This window comes from Polypterus senegalus, chromosome 1 (genome assembly GCF_016835505.1).
Source record: "Polypterus senegalus isolate Bchr_013 chromosome 1, ASM1683550v1, whole genome shotgun sequence".
Taxonomy (NCBI): Eukaryota; Metazoa; Chordata; class Cladistia; order Polypteriformes; family Polypteridae; genus Polypterus; species Polypterus senegalus.
Genome location: NC_053154.1, coordinates 87,940,330 through 87,951,711, shown reverse-complemented (window position 1 = coordinate 87,951,711; position 11,382 = coordinate 87,940,330). Strand labels below are relative to the sequence as shown.

The 11,382-nt window shown below is 36.8% G+C and overlaps 1 protein-coding gene and 1 long non-coding RNA gene across 5 annotated transcripts in view; one reads left to right on the top strand and one right to left on the bottom strand.

Annotated features, from left to right (window-relative positions):
• Positions 1 to 1,273: 1,273 nt before the first annotated feature.
• LOC120528839 (protein rapunzel-like) lies at positions 1,274 to 9,207 on the bottom strand. Of its 3 annotated transcripts, none has more exons than XM_039752929.1 (3): positions 9,125 to 9,207; positions 8,821 to 8,856; positions 1,274 to 2,765 (listed from the first exon to the last, which is right to left on the bottom strand). In XM_039752929.1, the coding sequence occupies exon 3, from the start codon at positions 2,709 to 2,711 to the stop codon at positions 1,533 to 1,535; it is 1,179 nt and encodes a 392-aa protein (XP_039608863.1). In that variant the 5' UTR covers positions 2,712 to 2,765; positions 8,821 to 8,856; positions 9,125 to 9,207; the 3' UTR covers positions 1,274 to 1,532. The 3 variants fall into 3 exon arrangements, with proteins under 3 accessions (XP_039608863.1, XP_039608868.1, XP_039608864.1); XM_039752934.1 differs by lacking the exon at positions 9,125 to 9,207 and adding an exon at positions 8,952 to 9,080 and having other exon boundaries at positions 8,821 to 8,875; XM_039752930.1 differs by lacking the exon at positions 9,125 to 9,207 and adding an exon at positions 8,952 to 9,080.
• A 74-nt stretch (positions 9,208 to 9,281) lies between these two features.
• The window catches only part of LOC120528894, a 92,388-nt gene continuing 90,287 nt past the window's right edge, over positions 9,282 to 11,382 (top strand). Inside the window, exon 1 of one of the 2 annotated variants that reach the window (XR_005633594.1) lies at positions 9,282 to 9,446. This is a non-coding gene — a long non-coding RNA (uncharacterized LOC120528894). The remainder of the gene's footprint in view (positions 9,447 to 11,382) is intronic. The other variant, XR_005633595.1, reaches the window with a different exon arrangement.

Below are 11,382 nucleotides of genomic sequence, written 5' to 3'. Positions count from 1 at the left end.
GAATCCCTCTATTAGTGCCTCAAAGGATGATTTTACTTTAAATATGATTTCTCACTACTGCGCATGCAAAATATGCAAAAAATTGCAAATTCATGAGAAGAAAGCTTAAACATTTTTCTCTAATGATCAGCCGTCCATAAGATTTTTCAAGTGAAAGTTTTGTTTGTCAGTAACACTTTAACTTTTGGCTTATGAATTATATAAAATAAGGGCAAGGAAAACCAGCAGCTCATCACTACTGACCTCAGACCACATGTGTTCCTGATGATTTGGTTTTAGATTGTATCGTTGCAGTTGCTGTGCACATCTGTCTGATACATCAAACATGGTGTCACTTATGAACAGACTGAAATTCTGTCACAGATCCTCTGTGCCAGATACATGTGCCTTATGCTATGGAGATCCAGTGGGCCGCTGCTTTTTGTTACTTCATGTAGTTTAGGTATCTACTCACCCTGCTGACGCCATCCTTCACTAGCTGCACTTCACTAGAAACGTGTAAACTTGGCAATGACAGTGAAAGTGTGCAAATGGTAAAGAGTTTAAAGAGGATTCAATTGGCTAATCCAGCAGGAGGAGTGTTTCTTTGAAAAACTAAAGTCAAATATTTTTTTTCACACATCTTGATTCGTTGTGGGGCTCCTGTAGTCTGCAGTCCATGCATAGGCCTGGCCATACTTAAACCCCATAAATTAGATAAAATCATAGTTTATGTTATGTTGAATATAATTTGTGACTGTATCTATTGCTGTCACTGTGCTCAGTAAGTTAAATTAATGAATTAGAATACTATTCTGTATAGCACCTTCCTGTAATATCCATCTCAAAAAGACATCATAGGAACTTTAACCACAAATTGCATGCTTTTAAAATGACAATACAGGTACATGACGTGATTTATATTGGGTCAATTTTAATTTTTGCTTTGCTGATGTTCTGGTTTAATATTCATTAGCCTAGCCCCTGAAAGTTACAGTCAGAATTCATTTGTATAGCCAGAAATTAAGATAGGCCTAAAAATAGGCCATTATATATCTTCCTTTATTGCACATGTCCGTGTACAAGTTAGTGTGTAGTAATGCCAGAACTGTTACCAAAGCACTATAGAAATGCCTTGTTACCTATAAACTAAATGTCACATGGGCCTGGCTAATATGAATTTCCATTTTAAGGTCATTCTCCAAAAGAGTTTACAATCAAAGACACCGAACCTAACCCCTTATTTATTCATTTATTTTCTGACCCTATTCATTCCAATACCGGGACACAGGAATGTTGACTATTAATTCATTTTTATTATCTGTTTCATAACAGGAAACATTAAATACAGTTAAATTTAAGCCTTACAGTCAACATGGTTCTACAAGTATACTTTGTGTAAAAATCCATATTACTCCTTTTATTAATGCAGTAATGCACTTCCATAGTTAAGAATATTAAAAAGTGCCCAAAGAGACACAATGATGGCCTATGGTGGTGCTGACAAGGAAGATGGTCACCAAGCAGTAACTAGAGAATACCTTAAGTGACTACTATTCAGAATGGACACAAAGTGTGACATTTTTGTGGTGCTCCCAGTAGTGGCACTCATCGGGGAAGCTCCACAATGCCCATATTTCTTTGTAGCGGCTGACAGTGTGCACAACACACCCTGGCAACTGCTCACAAATATTTTCTGCCACAGCCAATGCCTTCTCTTTCCTGAATTGCCCTTCCATCAATTGGCGAATGCAGTCCTTGTTGATAGGTTGGGGGTCTGCAGAATAAGACACCATGACGTTTGTGTTGTTGATCTGAGGTAAGTCAAACCAATGTTGTCCAGTCACTGAGTGATATTTTTCTCCAGCTCTCCAGTTGCTGAAGCTGCTTCCAGAATGTTTATTTACTCGGACCGACCACTTGATCCAATCATATTTTTTCATTAGGAATTCAAGTATATCTTTTGGTAGCTCCTCATAATTCATCTCATCTTTTTCCTTGACAAGTTTCTCTACATCAAGCTGTGCTTGTTCGGCAAAACCATCAATGCATTCATCTAACACCAACTTCATCTGGGATTCTGCTTCTCCCATTTTTTTGCTCCAATCATTAATCAGTTCTTCTTCTTCACCGCCAGTGATGGCAGCATGGCCAAGCAAACAGATTATACCAATGCAAAAGAGTTCTTTAAGGCAAACAATGAAGTTTTCCAAACGTCTGCGATTTTTCTCTTCATATGTAAGTGTAATGGAAAGGATTGATTCTCCAAAGGTATTGTTTCCCATGACTGCATCATACAGAGTGTGAAGGTTTCTCTCACCACCAGATTTACTGAAATGATCTAAAAAAAGGTTCTTCTTAACCTCTTTGTACTGCGGTTTGGCATTTAAAATGTCCATGTATTTCCTGAACTGATTTCTTAAGTTCTCCTCCACAACAAAGAAAGTGCTGTCCACTCTGGCTTTCTTAATTTCTTGGTTCAGACTTTCAATTTCACTGGATATCACATCCAGTTTATCTCTGACCACTTGGTACTGTGCCTTCACAAATTGCACCTCCTTACTCTCTATGTTGTCTAGAACAAGGCTCAGAATTGGTGAAGCTACTTCACAAATCGGAAATATCTCTCCGACAGCACTGGCAAGAACTTCAGTGCCCTGCTCAAACATTTCCATCACAGTTTCAATTGCTTCCTTTTTCTCAGCCACAATCTTTTTAAGATTATGAGACATTGCTCTTCAATGACTTCAATATCAGAGGTGAAAATTGTTATCTTCGTGAAGTTCCTGTAGAAAGATGCATTTGACACTTTTAATGAAAAGTAACATAAAAAAGAAGAACACATACAGGTAGATTTAATAAAAATGCATCAATAGCATTCTTACATTAGGAGCTGTAAATGGCCAGTGTGATCAAATTAAAAATTTGAGATACTGTATTTAGTAATACAGATACAGCTTTACACATCTTTTACACTTATAAAATGACAAAATGTATTTTCTTTATTGGAAATTGAAACAGTTCAATTCATATTGATGTTGACATTATATTGATATACAATAATTTAGACATAACAAGGTAACACACAGTAAACGTATAAAAACTGCTTTACCTTTGAATAACAATTCAAACTGCATGCTCACTGTGTCCACTTTGTTTTTCTCTTTAAGCTTGATTGTTATTATTGTGGTGAAATTTCAAATGGGGGTGCTTGTATGTTTCTAAAATGGTGTACTCTCTTTTTAACTTTTTACATTTAAAGGATGGGAAATGCAGCAAGGTTTATAAAATGGTGATTTTTTTTATACTGTCCTTTATTGCTCATTTTTTAAATGTGTTTTTGTTCTGCAAAATAACAAATCTCTTACTTACAGTATATGTCAAACGCCTCTCTTAAATGTCATATCATCCAGAGTAAACAGCAATTGTCTCACTTATATAACAAATGTCTGACTAGCAGAATTCAGATGCTGAAATAATGGAACATAACTACATTTCATTAATAATGAGTATAATATTTCTGGGAATCTTTTAGATTTATATGTGCCTTTTACAGTTAACCTTGTTGATTTACACTTTGCTCTTCAGAGCTGACTTACAAATTAGACCTCACTTTTCACATCTATAAATTATTATACACTTTCTAAGCATCACATTCAGTCATATGAAAAAGTAAATACATAGAAATTTATGAACAGTAGATCTTCATGCAAAAGTGCCCACAGATAAAAGTGATATGCTTGAACAAATTACACATAAAACTGATATGGCATATTCATCCTCATAATCTAAATTAACAAAAAAACATATGTCATGTGCAAAAAGTTAAGTACATTTATCACCAATTTAGATCCATAAAATTAAAATCAGGAGTTCCAGATTAGGTGCCAATGATTCCCCTTAGGACCATCAGAAAGGAGGTTGAGGATATGTATGAGCCTGTCAATGGAATTAAACAAATCACCAAAGTATTTGAAATCAGCTGTTCCACTGTAAGGGTGATCATCTAGTGTCATAAATTTCAAATGATTGCTAATTTGTCCATGACTGCAAATCCCCAAACCACCAAAGTAAATTCAGCCCAGGTGCTAAGCATTTCATACCAAGTTTCATTATGGGATGTATAGGTAGTTCTTGCAAACGTTGGTGTCAAAGTGCAAGCAAATACAATCAGAAAGAGATTGCACAAATTTGACCTGCATGTGATGTGGGCCAGGTAAATGTCCAAAAAGAACATTAGAGCTTGACAACAGTTTGCCATGGAACATATAGGCAAAGACCAGGCCTTCTGGAACAATACACTCTGGGCAGATGAACCAATGATCGTTTTTGGCCATAGTAACAGTAGGCAAGTTTGCCACAACAAAGACATTTCAGGAGAGAACCTTGTATCAGCTTTAAAACATGGAAATGAAATGTTATGGTTTGGGGTTGCTTTGCTGTCTCAGTGCCTGGGCAGCTTGCAGTCATCAAGTCAAGTTTGAATTCTCCATTATATCAAAGCATCTTTGAGGAGGATGTGAGGTCTTCTGTTTGAAAGTTGAAGTTGAACTGGAAATGGACTTTTCAACATGATAATAATCTGAAGCACACTAGCAAATCCCTCAAGGAATGGCTTAAAAAGAAGTGGAGGGTTATGACATGGCCTAGTCAAAGCCCTGGTTGGAATCCCATTGGAAATTTGGGGACGGGCTTAAAATGGTATGTACATGCAAGAAAACCCAAAAACATCTTGGAACTAAAAGAATTTTACAATGGAAAAGAGGTCAAAAATGTCACTGAGTTGATGTCAGAATGGTGCGCAGTTATGCAAAATGCTTACTAGAAGTAATTTCTGCAAAAGGGGGCAATATCAGCATCTGTGACCAGGGGTGTACTTATTCTTTCCTTAGTAGACTATTACATTTATTGATCTTTTTTGTTGAATAAATGATTGAAAAGTCAAATTTTACTTTGTGATTTTAGGTAAGTGTATATCACCTTTATCTGTAGATACAGTTTGCATGAAGATCTAATATTTGCCTGTTTAAAAATGTCAACAATGTCCATAGGGTGTACTTACTTTTTCACTGTACCTAGTGCAGCAGATATTTGCCATCTAAGTGAAACTATTGCTATATTAACTGGATATATGTGGATTGGCGATTTTAAATTGGTCCTAGTGTGTGCTTGGTGTGTGGGTGTGTTTGTGTGTGTCCTGCGGTGGGTTGGCACCCTGCCCGGGATTGGTTCCTGCCTTATGCCCTGTGTTCGGATTCAGCGGGTTGGATAATGGATGGATGGAAGGACAAACATTGTACTTATAAGTAATACATTTGCCATATTAATTAAATATATGATAAACGAGAGAGACATTTGACATAAGCAAGACATTTGCAGTATGACTGAGGCACATGTCACATAAAGTGGTGTCTGCTGGGATTTTCCCTAGTTCCTTACCTGGCTGGAGGCCATGATAGTGAATGTCCAGAAAGAAAGGGAGGTGCAGAAGGCCAGAATGAGATGGCAACATGAAAACAGAGGAGGATACAGTGAATATGCAATGGGCGGTCTGAAAATTGAGAGTACACCTTATGAGAAGGATTTAGGAGTCAAAGTGACTCTAAGCTGTCGATTTCCTGACAGTGTTCAGAAGCCATTAAGAAGGCTAACAGAATGTCAGGTTATATAGCACGATGTGTGGAGTACAAGTCCAAGGAGGTTCTGCTCAGCCTTTATAATGCACTGGTGAGGCCTCATCTTGAGTGCTGTGTGCAGGTTTGGTCTCCAGGCTACAAAAAGGTCATAGCAGTGCTAGAAAAGTTTCAGAGAAGAGCAACTAGGCTGATTCCAGGGCTATAGGGGATTAATTATGAGAAATGATTATAAGAGCTGATCCTTTTTAGTTTAAGCAAAAGAAGATTAAGAGGTGACATGATTGAAGTGTTTAAAATTATGAAGGGAATTATTCCAGTGGATCTAGACTGTTATTTCAAAATTCACCAAAACATTAGGACATTTTTCTATACAAAATGAACGATAGACACTTGGAATAAGCTATCAAGTAGTGTGGTAGACAGTAAGACATTAGGGACTTTGAAAACTCGACGATGTTTTTTTGGAAGAAATTAGTTCAGCTTTTTTGCGGCCTGTTCTCGTCTACATTGTTGTAATGTTCTAATGAAGACCCTTACCTGGCCAGGAAGCCAGTATAATTGAAGGACAGTGGGAGATAGCCTTCCAGGCATATATGCTCTCCCAATATGCTAGATCATGGCAGCCCTGGGCCGAGGTGCCCATGGGGCACTGTGCTGGGCTCCAGGGGTGCTACCAGGGGCAGCTAAACGGATTGGCTCTCCCTACTTCTGCATGATCCGAAAGTGCTTCCTACATGCAATGTCCTGACACTGGAAGTACTCCTGGGCCCTGCTTAAAAGAGCCGGTCTGCCTCACCCAGGTGTATTGGACTTAGGGGTGGAGGACAAAGAAAAACTTACCTGGGTGGGGAGGAGGAGAAAAGAAAAAGGGAAGAAAGAGTAATCTGGTTTGTAGACATGAAGACAAGAACCTGTAAAAGTATTGTGATTGATTAAAACTTTTATTTTGAACCTGGGACTTGTGTGTTGGCAATTGTGTGTAGGGCTTGGGGTGCTGTTAGGCCCCCTACAGATCACAGCTCTTTACACTGAACATTGTTGATATAAATGTGACATTTGCCACAAAAGTTATTTGCTATTAATACACACATGTCAAGGAAAAAGAGAACGTTTTTACTTTTGGCATCCAAAAAAGACCCACATTTTCTATTACAAAAAAAATCCCAAATGTATCACTTTATGAACATTTTCACATTTTTTCCCTTTTAAAATAAATGAGACTACAATGAAAGTTCAGCATTTTATAGATGGTGTCCCCTATTATCCTTGCCAATCCCTCTTTCTATGTATTTTAAATCAATTTTTTCATTCATTTTGTTTAGTTACTTCATCCATTTCATAATCATAGGGCCAAAGCCTATTCTGTCCTGGAAGCATTAGATGTAAGGCAGGAACCAGCCCTGGCTGGCGCCGCAGTCCATCACAGATTTCAGTTCAATTCAGTTTACTCTTATACAGCATGCTTTCACTTTTCTTAAGTTGGAAAGACAGGGGATGCTCTTAAGCAGTACCTAAATCTAGAATGACACACCACACATGAAAACATTGTGTTTTTATTTTATAGAAAGCTCAAAAGGAAGGGGATTCAGAGGGAATACCAATAATACACAAGTATATATAAAGGAAAACAAATTTTGTTCCCTCTCTGGGCCTGCCTATATAAGGCAAATGCCCTGTGAATTAAAATTTGACCTGACCCTCTTCTCAAATTTGCACCACACCCAACAGTCCTTACTCTTTCTTCCCCATGTATTTCACAATAGTCCTCTGTCATTACATCCTTCCATCAACTGAACCCTTCTCCTAGTCCACCTTTAGGTTTACTTGGGCTTTAACTGTTAGATGCTTTTAAGATGTAGTCAGGGGTGACATCTGGATATACTGTAACCTTTCATCTATTTGGGGGGCAGGAATGATCTCTGGAACCCCTGCAGAAATCCACCTAGAGCTCCCTGAATGGGCCCCAGGTGTTCTTATAACCTATCCAAGATAATCAATGTGTGAAGGTATTATTTACCAGTGCCAGGAGAATATGTTGTTCTTTCTCTTCAGTCATTGAGTGTTCTTCTTTTTCCAGGAGAATAATCTTCTTTTCCAGCCTTAGTATTCTTATCAGTTTCTTTGATGTCAGCAGTTCCCCTGGCATAATCCGTTATCTCTTTACCCAGGCACAACAGTACTTTTTGGGGCATATAGACTTTTGTTTGTATATAAAAAATGATCATGTATGTTGGGGTACATTAGTAGTGAGAAAAGGTGCAAATTAAACAAAGTGGTCACTTTACACACACACCAGGAGACACATATTCAGTTTGTTTGGAGTTTTTGTTTATCTCTCAAGTTTTTCAGCATCTCTGAATTTGCTGTTACTGGGTAATAACATACAGTAGGACATTAAGTGTACCTGGTTATTGACGAGAAAGGTCCTTTTACTGTTTCTAAATATTTACTTTGCACATAATGTAATTTCCATCTTTTCACATGATTTAACTGTGAGAAATACAGAGACACATTAAGATAGAAATAGTCTGCAAGGATTTTTCGAGACTCCTGTTACCAGGACTACTGCAAAAACAGAGGGGAGGTGCCTCCATCTAAGCTTCACTAGTTTTACTAAAGGATGGGGTGGCTGCATAAAATAGTAAATTAATAAACTTCATTAAGATATGTACTAATTTGTTTTTAAAGAACTCACAACATTGCATTCTTATGTAAATCATCAAGCCTGTAAATCATTAAGAGATTTTAGAGGCTTATTGAAATGCAGACAGAATCCTTTAACTCTTAATAGACTTTTGCTTATTTCTTGAGACTTATTTTTATGAGTTTGGTTGTTGATAGACCGTTTGAACAAAAAAAAAAAAAAATAAAAAAGAAAGGGAAGAAAATGAAAACAGGGCTAACGATCATTTTACTGATCATCACAGTACTGTATATAACTGAAACGTCGCTTACGGAAAACATGTTCTGCATGATCATCTAATCGGGTAATAAATGCAAAACATTTAACATTACCAAGTTTAACATTAAATTACAATTTTAAAACAGAGCCGTTTTTACAGGATGGTGTATCCGAGAAGAGCAGCAGATCTTATGTAAAACGCATTGTGCATAACGGTCAGTCACAGTCTATCAATTAATCTGCTTTGTAACCATCGCAAAACCTTAAAAACAAGCAAAGCCTACCGACAAAACGAAGGCTTACCCTTGCTGTCGTCTTGAAAAACCGGCTGTACTCCGCCTGCAAAATAAAAGAAGGTCTAATTGAGAAGCAACCTTGAAGTGCGTATCTCCTAAAGTATATTTCCATCCGTTTGCCACTGAATGTCAACCCACCCTTTAAACACCACCTTTCCATTTCTTCCTAGTCACAATTAGCTATACATTGTTTATCAATACTAAATGCCTTTTGAGTGTGACTTTGTCAAGTCCCGCTGCAATAAGGTGTGTGAAACCTGCTTTATGTAGTTAAGGAATAAACCAAATAAAATTAAAAAAAAAACAGATACCAAAAAGATGTAGAGGATTTTCTCAAGCGATGAGAAACTGCAGATGACTGCGAGACTCACAGTGCGTCACAGGCAGAATGCAGTCAGGTCCTAAATTACATCCCACCGCTGATTGGTCAGAAACTGCGCTTTATAACTCGGGAAACTTGCACAGAGGAGCACTCAGACTGTCATTGGAAAGGAATTGGTCTCTAAGTTCAGAAGTGTTCTACGGAATAAAAAGACGTCTCATTTATAAAGAAATGGATTGCCGTTTAATCTCCGGCTCGTGGAATGAAAGAAAGAGGACTTCGAGAGAGGACGAAGTGGTTCCTTAATCTTGGTAAGAAAACGCCGAGCTCCGCGCGCGCAGTCAGTAATTGCTGATGCAAAAGAAAAGATCTGAGCAGATTTGGTTTACATGGTGAAGGTTAACTGAAAAAAAAAAAAATTAGAGGTTATGGTAATAAGTGGTCATGCCTTGGAGAAATGGTTGCTGATTTCTTTTTGTATATAAAACAACTTCTTTATTAAAGTGCATTTCATTGCTTACTGTTAATAATTTCACTAACGTACGTTTTAAATTATTTAATATTTTGTATAAGTGTTTAAAGTACCGTTACTACTTGAATCCTGTGATTAGATTAGATTTTATATATTTTTTCCTTTTTATGGAAAAGTAACATATATAGATGTATAGACTTTTTAATATGTTAATAGATTCCTTAGTGCAGATTAGATGACGGTAATATGTTAATGGTAGGTAAAGAACTGTCCTAACATTTTCTCTTGGCTCTCGCAGCCATATTTGCCTCGCATTATCCTTGATAAGTAATATTGTGTTTGTCAAGGCACCTACCTAAACATAAAACCTGCCTAATTTACCCTTTTCATTTTTATTTATTTTACTTACGGTTTTCTTATTTAATTTGATAACATGTATCTGTAGAACTGATTTAAATTTGTTAATGTACACTGCTATTGTGTGTTAATTCAAAACATCTGAATGATTTATTAACCTCAGTTTTACTAGAAAGTCGTCTTATGTGTTAATATTTTTATAAGACACAATGGTCTCTACTGAGTTTTTAATAATAATTAAGAGATGATCATCACCCGAAGCGGGCAATTTATTATTGTATTAGTACATGGACTGGCCCTATGTTCTGTTTTTCATTTTAAACCTCTTATTCTGCATTTTCTCATAAATGTCATTTTGTAAAAAGAAGAAGAACAAAAGATTTGTATTCTCTTTATCATTTAAATGTATTTTATGCTCATCATATAAGTAACGGGTCGCATTTTGAGACCAGGAATGCGCAAAATGGGGGGCAGTTAAAGGCGATTTTATGAATATTTACACACAGCATATATAAGCCAGATCTTCGGTTTCTCAAAAACCCTGTTGTGACACAGCTGTTATTAAAGATTTATAACATTCACGTTTTGCGAAAGACGTAGCAGGGATAAGGGAGCTTGCTCACCTATGCGCTTAAGCTCTGGGTAGTAAAATGAGATTGCGAGTGTGCAAATTGCTGAAGTAACGGTTCCTGAGCAGAGCTGTAATCATTGTAGAAAGAAAGAAAGAAAGTTAATATAGATTTTTGTTAAAGATTATATAGAAAAACGCCAAAAATAAAAACTATATGTAAAATATTTCAGTATGTAAATTCACTCATGGGCATACAGCAAGCATTTTTTAAATGTATTTATCACTGCTACAGACTATATTATGGCAGGGAACAGGTATTTGTATGCACGTTATTCATTATTTAATCATAAAGCAGCTTTATTATAAGGCGAATATGATTGGAAACTGATTATGCAGTTCGAATGCGCCCCCTGCTGATCCATCACTATTAATATATGTTGTAACGTTTATTATTAGGTACGTTTAGGAGTAACCGCAGGCGTCGTGCTTTATCCAGACTGAAAATGGATTTCAGAAAAAGAGAAACATCCAGTAGCTTTAAATCATGGTATAAACCCTTTGTACTTCATTCCCTTAAAATGTTTTGATGCTTTGTTTTCCAATACTTGAGAAGAAAAAGCTGTAATGACCTAATAGCAAACGGTCTTATTTTCATTGTTGAGCATTCTCGTTTTCTACTCCAGTGCTTGTATAAAAGCATCTTTTCGCAAAACTTAATGGGGGAAACAGGCTACAGCCTAAGGACTGACTATAGGGCCTCGCCTCGGGGAAAAAAAAAACATTAGATTGACTTCTTTAACGGCATTTCCATAACTTCCATAACACTATCGTTACTTTATGAATGTTC

What these genes read in the sequence shown, in the direction of transcription:
- LOC120528839 (XM_039752929.1), bottom strand. Translation starts at nt 2,711, where the DNA reads ATGTCTCATAATCTTAAAAAGATTGTGGCTGAGAAAAAGGAAGCAATT.